The sequence below is a fragment of the Eufriesea mexicana genome, unplaced genomic scaffold (assembly GCF_001483705.2).
Source record: "Eufriesea mexicana isolate 0111107269 unplaced genomic scaffold, ASM148370v2 scaffold70466, whole genome shotgun sequence".
Taxonomy (NCBI): domain Eukaryota; kingdom Metazoa; phylum Arthropoda; class Insecta; order Hymenoptera; family Apidae; genus Eufriesea; species Eufriesea mexicana.
The window spans coordinates 69,592-86,299 of NW_016974771.1; the positions used below are offsets into that span (position 1 = coordinate 69,592).

At 31.8% G+C, this 16,708-nt stretch overlaps 1 protein-coding gene across 7 annotated transcripts; it reads left to right on the forward strand.

Moving 5' to 3' along the window:
- Positions 1-6: 6 nt before the first annotated feature.
- Positions 7-16,110, forward strand: LOC108554712 (translation initiation factor IF-2). 7 transcript variants are annotated; one of them, XM_017910081.1, is made up of 8 exons: positions 7-104; positions 3,280-3,340; positions 4,806-4,961; positions 7,171-7,274; positions 12,270-12,349; positions 13,012-13,275; positions 14,243-14,353; positions 15,312-16,110. In XM_017910081.1, the coding sequence occupies exons 3-8, from the start codon at positions 4,837-4,839 to the stop codon at positions 15,588-15,590; spliced, it is 963 nt and encodes a 320-aa protein (XP_017765570.1). In that variant the 5' UTR covers positions 7-104; positions 3,280-3,340; positions 4,806-4,836; the 3' UTR covers positions 15,591-16,110. The 7 variants fall into 7 exon arrangements, with proteins under 7 accessions (XP_017765570.1, XP_017765577.1, XP_017765573.1 ...); XM_017910084.1 differs by lacking the exon at positions 7-104 and adding an exon at positions 222-274; XM_017910085.1 differs by lacking the exon at positions 7-104 and adding an exon at positions 1,793-1,876.
- Positions 16,111-16,708: the final 598 nt, after the last annotated feature.

Below are 16,708 nucleotides of genomic sequence, written 5' to 3' on the forward strand. Positions count from 1 at the left end.
CAGGGAGGGGGTGGTTCTCGCTGCTACTCCCGTGCTTTCGCTTTTCCGAGTCCAGTGTGTTTCGCCACCCAAGAAACCCGCGTGCCTTGCGTTCTAACGCGAAGGTAGGTGCTCGTCATTGTGATCGTCATGCTTCGCATTTTCGTCTTGCAAATTTGAAAATTTCGCTGAGTGACCCTGGGGATGATTTATATCGCGAATGAAATAAAAAAAGAAAAATATACGTACGTTTTGGATTAGTCGAAAAAAGTCGGAACATTTCCAGAAGAGACATGTAAGAATAAAAGAAGAAAGTAATTTAAGCATTTGTTTATCGTACGTTGTTTATAATTTTTGAAATTGTAATACGTAACATCGTATCGAAAAAAATGGTCGTGATATAAATACGTTACGATTCAGAATTTATCGAATCGTGTTTCGACATAACGCCTTGTCAAAACACATTCGCGTCAAAGTTTATTGCGGTTTGCAGCATGCAAAATAATGTATGAGATGTGGTACTACCTGAAAATTTTCGGCGATGACGAGAATGAACGAGGATTCACGTGTCGGTATAATTCACACAACTAAGCAACTCTATCTGACGTTGAAGACAGGAGGTTGTTTGCACACTTAACATTTTATAATACTGTACATCTTATCCATTCTGCTAAAAGAATAGAAATATATTATTATTTTTATTTATATTTCTTCTATTCTATGCAATAATTTTTCATATTTATCGTAAAAAAAAAAAGGAAAAAAAAACGAGAACGACAGATGACTTCCGCTTATTTTATCCAGGCGAATCGTTTGTTATCATACGATTTGAAGAATATTCAAATATTTGCGTAAAACATAAGGCGATAAGAAGTATACTCTGCCTGTTACATTAACTTATCTACAGTTTCTACGGTTATCTACGTAATTCTTTTTCTATACTACACTGAATTCAAACAAATTTATTTTGTTTCTGCTTTGTGTTTTATTTTTTTGAAAATTCTACACAATCCGATCAAGTTTCACATTTGTTGTAGAAAAAACTGTCGGTAACACATGATTACGAAATCGACTGAATACATCAACTATTGTGTATCCAGTTGCGATACGATACGATTGATTCTTAAAGCGGTCGTTGGTAACAGTCGTTCCAAACGATTATCGACCACGACATTAGCGATGTTATCCATGTTAGACGATCGACTCAGAACCACGTAACGTTTTGCGTTCTCGTTTATCGATATTAAATCACGAGTTACATACTGCTGCCACCAGGAAACGTAACTTTTCGATCTTTATCGATTTCGTTCGTTCAAGCAAAACAATCAGGGTCAAATTACCTACAATTTTCTCCAAAAATAAAATTTCGATATTATTTAATTATATTGTTTCGAGTTTCGTACAATATTATTCGCAACGAGAAAAATTTAATCGTGATAGAAAATATAGTCAAAAGTTTTTACGAACACGACATAATTGTAACAGTAAGCGTTAAAATAGATTACGTGATACATGTAACTACACAAGTCATACGCTTGTTTAGCAAACAAGGGCAAAGTTCCAGTCATTTTCGAACATTTTTCGTCACGTTGCCAAGATATGTACGATATGTTTAGGTAAGAAAATATCGATACATGTGAAAAAATGCGCGATCGAACGTTTTTAGACGTGAGGCTATGTATAAATTTTTTGGAAAACTGGCACGATTTCTTACCCCTCCGAGCCTCACAGTTGAATACCCAGTAGCCTGCAACACAAGCATCGTCCAAATACCAACGAATGAGCTTGGAATAGATATCAGTTATGTAAATGCAACCGCGTGTGGATTGTGTGTGTTTCGAAAAACAACGTTCGTCATAGATTTCCGAGACTAATTGTCGCCTGAATCTTTCGAAAGGTTTGGCCGGCTTTCTCATACACTATCGAATCCGTAATTCCGCTGTAATCTAATACGACCCATAAGTACCATTGGGTGCTTCGGGTCACGAAGTGGAAAGAGGGAGATGTAGAGATTTTGCGGACGATGTAGATATATTCGGAGGAATTTCGTAGCAAAAATAACTGCGGTAGACTACCGGTGGCTGCTCAGCAGTGACGCGTCAGAGAGAATCCGAAACTTTCATAAGATAAACGTGCGCTTTGCCCGTGTACACCTTCGTTTTTCAATTCTTCGCTGTTTTCGTCCGAGTTTCCGGCCATTAGTGACGGCGTAACCGAGTTCCATACTGACGGATTCAACCAATAGGATACGAGGTCCTTTTACTCTGCTAGATTCGAATGCTTTTTTATTATCGACATTTATATATTTATTTTATTAACAAATGCATGGTCGGAAGTAATGTTTTAAATTTTATTTGAAATTTTGCAAGACAGGTGGTTTAGGTTATTTTATCGGCTCTGCTTTCGAAATGTATGCATAAACTATTCTTCCTTGAAATAGCAAATGTCGGAAATATTGTTTAAACAATGTACGATCTATCGAACTACGAACTTGATAAAATTCGTAATTTACTGATTACGTAATAGGACTAGGATAGGATTTATTTTGCAGCAAACGTACATGTTTAATTTTTGTTCATATTTGTTCCACTTATTATTAATTCTTCATTTGCGTTCCAATTATCATGTATTAGCATATCGTTTCTGATAACATAATCTAAAGTGACAATATTTTTGGAATAGATATCTTCAAAAATATGATAGAATGTGCAACTATAATACTTAACCTTACAACGAATTTTCATTTAACTTAAATAAAATATAATATTCATTTATTTTTATTTTAACGTTTGTTTTTAATTTAAGGGATTAGATGATTCGCACCGTCTGCTATGAAAATATTTTTTTAATTATTAAATATTTTTAATAACACGTGGTTGATGTGAAAAGGCATTAAAATAATGCAATCGAATTATAGTAAACGCCACATTAAACTTAATTCGATGCTAATAAAATATGAGGTACTTGGAAGATCAAAAGGAAAATCTTGGTAATGTTAGCTGAATGGATAATCGTTATATTTAGAAGTAACAATAAGCATTTTACATCTTTATTACCAAAGAATTATAAATATTCTAAAGATATTAAACATAGTGGAAAATTACGTATCTTCAAGTATAATAAATTTTTATTATAATTAACAGCTATACTATCACTTATTATATTTATTATAGATTTATATTATTTAACTACCTTCAATTGTTTAACTCCTCAGCGAATTTCTAAATTTTATATATCATAAATAACACACATTTTCGCATAGCAGATTTTTAATTTACATTTTCTTTTTATTTCTTTTAGATTTCTCCTCTACGTACCAGGATAGCCGCAGTCACATCCCTTGCAAGTGGTTGTGTACACGGTAAACAAGATACTTCTATTTCTAAGAGACATATATGTCAATGAACTCGAAGTGTGTCTGCCGAATTGCGGAGGAAGACAGTATAAAGTTAGTAGCTACTCAGAAGGCGAAGATGATCGATGACCACTTCCCTGGATTTCGCGGTTTTGAAAGATTCTCCCATTTCACGATACGCCCCTGCATATTTCTTGGCACGAATTCTCGAATAACGATCGCCTCCCGTTTGGATATCGAATATCCAAACACTTCGCGAACGAACCCGAAACATCGTGGCGATGATTCGTGACCCACTTCTTGCAAAGCTGTTTGTACTTCGTTACAATATACGATCAGTTCGACGATGAATCATCGTTGGCTAATGGTCTTTATGTTACGAGATTGCGTTTTCGATTCTCTTATAATTATTCGCACGTGCCAATCTGCGGTGATGTATCGTTAAATCGGGACGAATACAAGTAATTAATTATTGCTAAAGTCACATGGCCGGCAACAATTAATTACTGACAACAACAAGGCAGAATTTTCTCGAATTTACTGAATTAGTAGCCACAGTCGTTAAATTAATGTTTGATTAGCAGAATGATTTAATCGAGATACCACGTTCCTTTGCCAAACGGTGATTATATTAATGCCTTATTTGTTCCGCCTCATTTGGCCTAGTTTTTCGAAGGATATTGCGATACGCAGATTCATGATATCGTTTGAGCGACAATTTTGAGGTAAATAGTTAACGCGGCCGGTACATGATAGATGTTAATTACCTCTATTTTTATACTTGCACACTTTGCTATGAAGGTCAATATTTGCGCATTTTGTCGCAAGCACTCGTCAGGTAGAATTGTTTAAAAAAGAACTTTGTTCGTTACGTATGTTTGAAAAGTCGTTTAAACGAATAACTACTAGTATATAGCGTTTTTATGATATTTTTGCTACAACAATCTGTAAAATTTGTATTTAACATCAACACCAAATTCTATTTATTGTTACGTAAGTATTAAACAATATTGTAATAATATTATGAAAGATAGTATATATAATATTATGCAAGCACTTTGTAACTCTATGCGCTGCAATGTTGAATCTAGCATGTCATCAATTTTCTATATCAAACCATACAATAATGGTCTACACTTATCACATGATTAAAATTATATTTAACACGCTTTAACATACACAAAATTTATACAAAATCCTAAAATTTTTGTACAAGTTTATTATTAATGAAATATGACAGATATATAGCGGTTAACTAAAATTAAACACATTTTTGCAATATACAATTTTTCATAATTAAATGATAATGCGAAGTATTTATGCACATTATATATAAAATTAAAAAAGTAAATATTTTATAATTCATATAACATAAAATTAGTAATTCGACTAGTAATTTTTGTAGAATTTTATATTTTTCTAGAATTATACATATGTACGTAATTTTTTATATTATTTGGTCTTTTTTCAGAATTAGAGACTAATTCTACAAAAACACAACTATGGCCGCACAAAGGACAATGTTTGTGAACAAACAGTTCAACTCTCCTATCAATTTGTATTCACCTCAAGCAATACAGGAAACCTTGGATAGGCAAACTCAAGTTTTAGCTAATGGTGCAGTTGGGTAAGCTGATTTTTCTATATTCAGTGTTATTAAATTTTACGTATCGAACGAAATCGTTATTTGATAATTCAAATTTATACGAAATTAACTCAAATCTTCTGCGTTGAAATCCAATATTGAATTAAATTTTTGGAAATATCTTCAATTCTGTGTTCTACATTACACATGCCAAAAACTAATTTACGCGGTTTTCGTTATATAATGATTACTAGAAAGCAAATTGAGCGTCCAATTTTGATTTAATTATAAACTTTTCTAGAAACAACTATGTATTTTGGTGTCTCTCCAATATTACACTTTTCCATGCAATACTGCACTTATGAAATAGTATACACTTCGTTATAAATTAGTTGCTTGTGATATATAATTAACCAAAAATACATTTACTTTAAGTATCCTACTGATGTCGTAAATCACTTCATGTTTTATAAATATAATATAAATTTCTTGTTCATCTGTTGCAAATTTCTAGAAATTTTATTCCAAAGATATCTTCATTGAAAAGAATTCAGAATCTTATAAACATGTTGAACAATGCTGATAAAAATAATTCTCCTCTCACCAAGCCACTCACATTATTGAAACAGAACATCACACCATCACACACCATCTTAACAAAATCTTTGGCGATTCAATATTTTTTTTTTATTTTTATAACTTTCTTTAAATAAATTCGTTTCTATTTCTATTTTACTTTGTATTTTATTTAAATATATATACACATCTTGAATTAATAGAATTCTTTTTCATTTTAGACAACTTTTTCAATTACACAATTGACACAATTTCTATGAAGCATAAACAGGAAAACCGATACACTAGTACGACCATATAATCTACATACAAATGATTTACGACTCCAACTCGAACACAAGATGGTTACGTAACTTGAAGTAACAATAAACAACGGTTCGTTAATTTGTGGCAAGAGAAACTTTAATCAAACGTAAATTAGGAATTTTGTCACGCGCGAAAAAATTCGGAAGCGTTTTTAAGATACACGGTTCAACGTATAAAGAAGACTCATTGGCACCGCAACCACCTTGCGTCAATCAAAACAGGCTGCACACCTGGTCCACGTGTGACGTTCGACGGATCCATATCGATCCACCGTCAACGAGTGGATGCTGACCGGTTGCACGTTGATGAATCAGCCTTCTCGTCATCATTGGCGAGTCGACCGTTATTTTCAGAGGGTCGAATCACACGAGTTAGAAATAAACCCCGCTCAGAGCCTAGCCGTTGCGCAAAGTCCGCGAACGCTGTCGTACTTGACTTAGTTTCGCGTTTGGTGGCCTCGGGGTGCATGGTACACCACCGGTTTTCTCGTGCGTCCTGCAACTTTCCTTCTGTATTGCGCGCCCTTTCCTCGTAATCAAGATGCTCGCTCAGACCAGGTGATATTCATTGCATTCGTTCTTTCTTAGATAATTTTTGTTCAAATGGAACGAATAAGCTTATTCATGATTGAGAAAAATTAGACGAAGGGGTTTGAACGCGTTATGTCAGTCAATTATAAAAAGAAGTTAAATGAATAGTTGGATTAATCTTACTAGAATTCATGATTTCTTTTTCTTCTTCTTTTGTTAGCTAAATTGTGTGTCGAATTTTTTGAAAACTTTTAGCAATTCTGAGGAAAATAGAATATAATTGGGTTACAAAGAGAAAAGTATGAAGGGGTTGTAGAAGAGAGAAATAAGAGAAGTTATGACAATAACGTGCATTCCAGACGTTTCGTGCTATTTGGAGCTTCAGTCCTTTGATGAAGCTAGTTTAGCAGAGATTGTGTTAGATTTTTGTGCATAAAATATTCTTATTAATTAATAATAAATAATAATTTTCTTAACTTATTAATTAATTTTCTGTATTACAGTATATAAATGATTATAACATAATCAAATTTTAGTAAATATCAAATTTACAAATCATCCGGTACTTTTAAAATTTCTAATGTTAAATTATAAAAATGAACTTATTATATTTGGGTAGATTATTCTTTAATTATTTTAGCTACAATGTGTAATGGATAACTCAGAAATGAAAATACATATAGTTAGATTTTATATCAGATATAAATTATCACTCGCTAATATCGTTTACTGAATTTATAATTACAATATAGTATTAAAAACATACAAAGTAATCGTAGAAAAAATACTCGATCTTTATAATTTGAATAATAAATATGTGTATTGATGGCTTCTTCCAGGATCGACTTCAACCAACTCGCCAAACCAGCGAATTTACAAAACAGTGCGGTTCTGCGAATGCTCGAAGAGGAAGAGGCAAGGCAACGAGCTGGTGGTCAACCCAGTAAGTAACTAAGGATTTTTTAATTTTTGCCACAGAAGTCGTTTCTTGCCACTGGATGGGTGTTCTTTCAATCTAACGTTATCTCATGAACAAAAATCATAATAAACTGATAAGTGATCTCGTATAAACGTTCTTTTATTATCAACTACTTAAATTCAAAAAGACATCTCATGTTTAGTGTTATAAATTTTCATGGTTAAAATGAAAGGAGACCATTTTTTAAACTAAACAATCTATTTCATAAGCGATTAAAAATGCAGAGAATTAGTTATATACTCTTCAGAGTGATCGATTATTTTCTTAGAATTAATATTATACCAGAAGTCGACACGACTTGCAAGTGTTACTGTCCTCGTTTTAAATGTTTGGCTAAAAGTCAAAGTAAAGTAGACTATGTAATCTTAGATATTTTATTAATCGATATCTCTTTAGTGAACATGATATATCGTACATGCTTTTCAACGCATTATTTCATACACGCATTTACATAGAAATAACATAATTTATTTGTAAGAAACGACTTCAAACGATTTAAAAAGGCGCGACGTACGCATAGTATAAATGGAATTAATCCAAAGATTTCAGCCACCGAAGCACGAAGTCGCGCATTAACCCATACGAAGAAGACTAACAAGAAGCGAATCTTACGCTGCAAGCTGCTAATCATGAGCCTGGGAGACTAACATCACTTTCAGACAAGCCGGTTTAATGTATCTACGGAGAGGTGAACACTAACAATGTCACTTGCATGAGGAGCTTTGAGCCAACCTTTCTCATATTCTGCTTTCTACCCTGCTTGTCAACCATTGACGATGTCAACTTGAAAGAAGTCATTTCTGGCGATAACAAGCGGGGATGTGCAACGGCTTTTCCAACCCCATTATTGATATCGCGAATTTTGGCTTCCTTTTCACCTTCTTGATGACTCTATCTGTCATCTGCTTTTTTCCATCTTTAGATAATCATCTCATTGCTTGGCATTTGCTGATTTCATAATTTTCCAAAAGTTAGAGAAATTATCATTGATATATTAGCGACAAGTTTATTATTGATATCTTTTATTTTTTAAACCTCTAATGAAAATTATTATTTATTCTTCTTTTGCAAGATTACATAAGAATATGTTTTATTTTAAGCAATTAATGTTATGCAGTTGAATGAAACTATAAATTGATTGAGAAAGAAAAAATTTATACGGGGAAATGTTCTAACAAACATAATGTTTAGTGATTAGTGCTATTTTGGATAAGTAACATTGAAAAATTCTTATTTTCGTGCTGCTAAATTCTTGTATTTTAAGGGAATTTTTTCTTAATTGCCCATAATTACAGATTATTTTCTCAGTTAAAAGATCTAAGATTCTTTTCATACATTCTATAATAATTATTTCCACTACAGATCATTCAAAAGTCGGTACATTGTTATCTTTGGCACTAAAATTGAAGAATTTCAGTAGGAAAATCTAAGAATCGAATTATAAGATGAATGATTTTGAAAACGTAATGAATGTTATAGAATGAAACAAAACGTGTTAATGATAAATAAGAACGTTCCATATCTATTTTATTTTAAATTTGCATTTCATTTGTTGTGTTAGAAATTACTGTTGTAATTTACATCATTCTCTATTATTGTCGTTTGCATCAATTCAACATTTTTCTTATATTTCTCATGGCATAAAATATGGCATAATGACTGCAAACTTTAGTACTATATATCCTATTTGCTCCCAATGTTTTAACATGACCACAAAATTAAGTATCTTTCCTTATGTCGATGCAAATAATTGCAACATTACACAAAGATAAGTAAGAGATAGTATAAAGTACTCATATCATACTTCAAATATCTGATAGTCATTTAAATCATTGAACAACATGTAAAGTTTATTGCTAACGTGGCACACTACCCCCATTTATTTTGTCCCTGATTTAAACATGTTAATACAAACATGACGTGGTGAAAATTAATAGAAAATGCGGTGTCATTCTTTAAACGGGATTTCTCTGCAAAATTCAATATGTCTCATATTCTTCATCATATCAACCCCCACTTATTGGCCAGTTACCAAAAAGCCTCTAAACTCGGTGGCTAGGAGATCTACGATAATGAAAGGTACAGGTGACTTCAGGGTAGCGTCAGTTGTTGGCGAGTGTCCGTTTTGGCAAAGTCGTTTCCTTCTTCTTGTACATCTCCTCGGTTGCTGAGTGAGCTTCTTATAGAAAGGTGTGTGAAACAACGGTATGTTTTACGGAGAATATTGCTCCTATTTGCTGGTTGCCAGTGAAAGTTTGATATATCTACACTCGACGTGTGTAAATGATTAATAGGTCAGGATTTCGTATGAGTGACGCAATTTTCGTGCTTTTACTGTGTCAGCAATTTATGGTGTTATAAACTGTGATTTGTGTAATATCTATTAAATGTAAGGGGGTTGTATTTCTACAATTTTATATAACGCATAATATTTAATAAAGAATCAGAGTAATAATTCTTTATTAGAATTTTCATTTTTTCATGTACCAGAATTTATTAACAAAAGCTTGTTTTGTGAAATTGAAAAATCGAGGCTTTTAGAAATCAGTGTAACAACTCAATGTTATTTCAAGTGTGATTCTGTATACATGTGTTTCATATATCTGAAATGTGCTAGGCAGTACTTGCTAAAACAAATATTATTTAGCACTAATACCATTTGTATTCATATTTATCCTAGAAACTTATATGCTGCAATGTAATAATCCAAGTAATCATGCCAGAAATTATATAATTTGTACAATTTTTGAATAAGGTTTACAGTTAATTTCTCATAGATTCCATTATTTGGGATAATATAACTATACTTAGTAGTATCTAATTATAAGTACATTGCAATAATATTTACCAATACACTATGATAACGTAATGTAAAAAGCTGCACAATTTTATAACCAATATATTAACATAGTGCTATAGAAATGATTTCAAAATGGAAACTGAGGCACGTCTTTGCATGCTGGTCTCACGGTGAAATCATAAATTATCTTAACTGATATTGACATGAATCATTTTATTAGCAACAAATCAGTTTCTATTTCTAAAAATGTATTTTTATATCCATGGTCTCGTGTTGATATCCAATATTCAAGGCTCCAAAACCAAAGAACCTAAGAATACTGCAAGGTCGGGCCGAAATTGTGAAAATTCTTCAGCAATAATCGCGTAAATATAAACTTGGCCGGTGTTGTGGTGTAGTAGCGTGAATAATAATTCGTTTTATTGACGCAATAACAACTCTTTTCCACGCTTCTTTTTATCAAACACGAGGAACGTAACACGATCCAGCGTTCCCAGCCAAAAACGTCGTCGTAGATTTAAGATACGATGAAAAGTATTGATGAGGGGCCTGTATCAAATTTATTATATCAGTCATAATCAGAACTTATTATAAAATAACTTATGAAAGTACTAAATCATTTTGTATTGGATAAAATTTCGTTAGGATCATCACACTTCAGGAAACCAAGCATTTAAATTATTATTAAATTAATAGAAAATTTTTTTATGTAGATGACATAGGTAACGAGAAACAAGGAGATGCAAATGAAGAAACAAATAAAAACAAGAGAAAAATTAGGAAATTAAATCTAATTATATATATATTTTAATAAAACCTTGTTAATAGGATTAGCACTTTTGGATCAGTTTTTATATTCAATTTGCATTGTATTGGCACTTTAAATTGTAGTGTAGCTTAATACCATTCTTTTACATTCAGTTTAGATCAAACTAAGTAAAGTTTAATTTAATTTTTATATTTAATTTGCATCAAAATGATTTACATTGAACTGATAATTCAAAATAAAGGAAATATAAATTACTCATTTTAAATATTTTTCAATATATACTGTGTTAAATACATTAAATATTTAAATAAATTAAAATATTAGACAAGTTTGAAGAAAATAACTAAATAACTAAATAGACTCAAAGTATGGTTATTTCATTATTAACAGATTTTGCCAATTAATTATATTATTCGTTTTACAATTCTTTTTATTAATTAGTCATAAATATGTCACTCGATTTCGTATATCAACATTTTTGTAGAAAGAACAACAGTTTACGTGAAATATTTAACTTCGTAAAAAATAGCAAAAAGTACAAGCACTGGAAAAATTTAACAACCACTACAAAAATACACGAAAATTTACGTATATACGTCATAGCTTAAAACGCAACATGACGCATCCGTTTCGATCCAGTCATCTTGTATACATTACAAATAAGCTTTTGTTATCTCCGTTGTAGCTTTTTTCAGGAACAAAAATATGGTGCATTCAGATATCTGACAAGAAAATTTCCACGATGCTTTCTACTTTAACTTCGATCTACGCGTACCCTTATGAAATCAAAAGTCGAATGAGACTTCAGACTCACATAAAACTAAATTTATTTGTTCAATGCATTGAACTAACGAGCTTTAAATCACAGTTCAAATGTGAAAATGGATCATTCTAGAAAGATAAAATTATCAAAATTATATTACTAAACTTGTCCATGAATCTAGTATATTGTAGAATAACAATAATAATAATTTAAAAATATTTGCTACAAACATAAGTATAAAAATGATTTAAAAAATAATTTTACTGACCTCTAAATAAAAATAATTAAAATAATTGGTAATTACATATCTAAGGAAGCAACCATAATTTTGATGTGACAAGTGTTTTGTGGTTTATCAAACTCTTGGAATATAAGTTTAACGCTAGATATTGAAAAATCTTAGAAAATATCCATTATCTTCTCTTCTATTAGATTATTTATTCAGAAGTCTAAAATTATTTTTACATCCCGCCTGAAACATATGTAAGTTATATATGCTTAAACAACTATCATGAAAGCTTTTGTAAATAATACAAAACATCATCATACATCTCATTTTAATAAATTCTTTCACTCATAAAAATTATTCAATAATTACCTCATAAAAATTATTCAAATTACTTCCAGATCTCAAGCGCGTAGCTTGGCCACCACCTCCAGAAGATCAGGACTTCGACTTCGTGGAACAGGGACCTGTACAGGCGAAGGTAAATTTCACAATTTGGAAGATCCTTGCAAAACTACACGTATGCTTAATGACATTGAATAGAACGATTAGCGTTAGATCCATGTGTTCATGATAAAACATGAATTAGCGATACTGTCGTACCTATTGTACACCATAGTCATAGACTTTTGAACAGTTCTAAGATGCCGCAGCTGAACGACACTTCGATATTCACTTAACGAGAGCGATACAAAACTCCTGCATCACTGGCCGAGTTACATGTGATTTTTGTCTTATATTTTTTTCTTTCTTACCTGCCTCGTCGTTGTTTGCCCGTGCATCTGTATGCGTGCATCAAATGTCCCCTTTATGTTTTTCTTCCTTTTTTTCTTAACGAATGTACTGTTCCACCCGTGCTTGCTGTTACACCGTTAATCAGTTAGTTGTTAATTCGTGCACGTTGTTCGCACGTAGTACGTCCGTAAATCATGTACATATATATCATTAATACGAGTAATGTAAATATACATTTGACGACGCGGTTGACTACACCACTGTGGCTGTCGAGGCGGATATACCGAGACAATTCTTCCAAGGAAGTTGCGCGCTTGAATATATTCGCAAGGATGATCGAATCAGGCGAACAAAATTCACCGTTCAATATGGCAATGCCTACAAAAGCCTCTGTTTTCCCTTCGAAAGACCCGTGGAATCGGTGATATCGCCTCGTACCAGAGCAGTCCCTCGTCAGGTTCGTCACCTCAGCCGGCGTCTAGGAGTGCCGTTCCGTCATCTCCGTCACCGGTTAGCCCAGGTGGTACATTGCGACAACCATCACACTTCCAACATCAGCCAGCGCCAAAAGGTTGGCGACCGGTAACACCCCCGGCAACTTCTCCGATCTCCCATCAACCGACTCAACCAATCTGGTACAATCAGCAACAACAACAGAATCATCATCCTCAGGCAAGTGACCGGAGCATAGGTGTCGACTTATATCAAAGCTAGGCAAAAGAGCATTTTGTAATTATTAAAAGAACATTTGATGTTTCAGCGAAACAAGAAGTTGAAGACGTGGAATAAAATCTTGCACGAAAAGTTTGCTTTTAGAGATAAAAAGTGTTAGATCTGGAGAACGATGGTTGGTGATGTGTTTTAAGCGTGATGAGAATTGGCAAGTCTTCGAATGTTCAAAATTACGTTTATCGATAACGAAGCTGCAGATAAGAAATTTTTATTTCACGTGCTCAGCTTGGTTTTTTATTGGAATGTGAATTTTATAACTGCACCATCAGTTATGAAGCACCCTATACTTCTTGTTCTTTTGGATTTGAAGCTGGAATTTTAATCTTGGAGTAAAATTTATTTAGATTGACGTTCTTGTACTGCGATATTTGAATTATTTATATGATATTATATTACAACATTTATTAATATTATAATATTTTAATACAGACAATTATCTTTTAGGAAAATATTTATATTTACAACAAGCAGGATTCTTTCGTTATTTTATAAAAATATAAATACTTGGATTAATTATAAAAATTAAGAGTATAATACTTTGTGAAAATAGTTATAAATACAAGATTAAAATTCGAGATATTTAACTTATTTATACTCTGTATAAATTTAAACTTATTGTTAGTACAAACTTATTAAATTCTGTTCAAAGTCGACACCTATGTACAGTTGATAAGTTCAACAGGTGGATCACTTCGCAGAAGATACGTACGATAACAAGGGAATTATTTTACCTTCGAGTGCTTTATGTGTATATTCCTCTACTGTTCTGGAAACGAGCGTGTAGTCAACGGCTGTTAAATTTGAAGAAGTTTGGATACATACTCTGGATACATACTACGTTGAAAAAATCTGATATGTCGCGATTATACGATTTGTGAAATTAATCTGATCGTAATCTTAATTACAGCAACACCCTCAAGATTATAATTCGCTACGACCGTCACAAAACCAAGCCCCAGCTGCATTTGAAGCACCACCTTCCACAATCACACTTCGTCCGGAGCCTCCAATCTCACAGGTCTGATGAACTGAAATATTTTTAACTTTCTATAAGTGTAAAGCAATTTTTGATATTCAGATACATTTGAAAAGTATTTTAAGAATATTCTGTAACACAAATATAAAATTTTGTACACATAGAAAGCATTACTAATGAATACTAGTTTAATAATTACTAATGAAAAATGCACTCATTACTAATGAGAATTGATTTAATAGTTACTAATAAAAAATATATTCATTACTAATGCATTAACAATTGTAATTACTTATTTAAATGTATCCAATTAAACGTTTCAGGTAAAGGAAACAAACAAAAGAACGAAATGAAATAGAGTATTTCGCCCACACGTATTACTTATATTAGATGTCTGGTTGATATAACACAATTTCCGGAACTGTTCGTACGAAATCATATACACCGTCTGGCATGAGCTCAATCCTGAAATATGTGCTATTCTGAAAATTTTCGCGAAATTGTATTCAAAGTTTACAGTATTACATTTCTACGTTATAATTATAATTTACAAAAAAGTAACTTTGGTAAACTGACTCTGATAAACGTATCTAATACTTGAAAGCTCTTACGAAATTCGTTAACTGATCAATTAATTAACTAGTTAATCGAGAAAATCGAAGATTAACAATATTTCTGAAATTATTAAAAAGTAATTTAGTATTGTATACTATTTCGATATGATTTTCAAACGTAAACAGCTTTTTTTAAAAATTAAGTAGAAACTAATAATCAGTAGAAGTTTAGTAATCATTTAATATTATTTATTTAAAAATTTGTGTATTTTTTGAAAAATTATCTCGCAATAGTTAAGATAGATTCTTGATCGAATCTCTACTTCTAGTTTCAAGAAGTCTGGTCCTGGTAAGATTAAGTAGTTGTTATATGTAATGTGGATTACTATAAGCTGTATTACAATCTATACTTTGATATTTATAAATAATACAAATATTATCCGTAGGCACCAGCACCAGTTTACCAAGCACAACCTGCTGCGACAAAGGCTCCAATAAGCGGAAACATGAGAGGAGACCTGAAGTGGCCACCACCATCAGTAAAGGCTCAAACAGAAGCCGAAAACAGAGCCAGGATGGAATTGGCGAAAGGTCCTGCTTTTAGGCCTCGTAGAGTGCACAAGGACTACAGCGGATTTTTCGCTCAACACGCCTTGAATAGTTCGTACCCGGGTTATCGAGCTCCACCAGGCACTCAATATTTCACCCCTGCCTATCAACATTAGCAAATTTATTTGAAAATTATTTACTTTTCTGTAACTTCGTCCTGAGCACGATTTTTTACAAAATTTTTTTAAGTGTAACACGTGTTCTATTTCTTATTCGAAAATCAAATATCACAGAAATTCTTTTAAATAAACGAAAAGAGGAAAATAAAATAAAAATCACTCAGGACCATTTTCGTTGGATTCCGAAATTTGTGCATTGAAAAGAAGCAAAAGAACCATACAAATAATCTAATATTTAATTTATGTGTTTCTAATAAAATTTTTTTCTATACGCAAGACTTGGAACTGTATACACGTGACGAAGTACATTTTTCGCTCTTTCAGTTCTTAGTTCAAATGTTCAAAATAATACTTTCACGAGATATACAAGACACTTCTTCAGGTTCTTAAAACACTTCTGTTCGGATTTCGAATTTCAACATATTTTGTATATACTGAGACTGATGAAACACTTGCTTTTTATTGCCGACTCTTGTTTGTGAATAAAAGTCTAAATAATAACATAGCTTTAAAAACGTTTATCGTATTTTTTTTCGTTTTTATCTAGCGCCATATATCGACATATAAGTAGAAACTAATGCTTTTGACAGAAAAATATTTATCTCGTGAAAGAATGGTCGGAATTAATCGAAGTATCTTTTCCGATAGAATATTGTTATTATAAGTTAAAAAAATGTCGATTAACGCAAATTTCTCAGCGACTAACGAAAGCCAGTGCTCGAATGCAAATCGAATAAAATCCGAAAAAGTTTAATGAATATATCATTAAAATCGAAAAAGTTCGAAAAAAATGACCATAAAAATTGTCTATTAAATAACTAACGAAACTTTTTAATAATGTAATATATTGATGTGTATAAATAAAAGATATTTACAAATTCAATAATTGAACATATCTTTCGTATTTAAAAAAAATTTATTTCTGCATAACACTTGAATATAATACAATAGTTTCCTTTATGTCTAATCACACAAGATATGTTTATTTATAACAATGTATACATTTTTTCGTACGATTTATAAAATATAATATCCAATTCTATAATAAATTACATTTTTATGTATTATTTTATCATTAAAACATAAGCAAATAAATTATTTAAATAAATACCAAT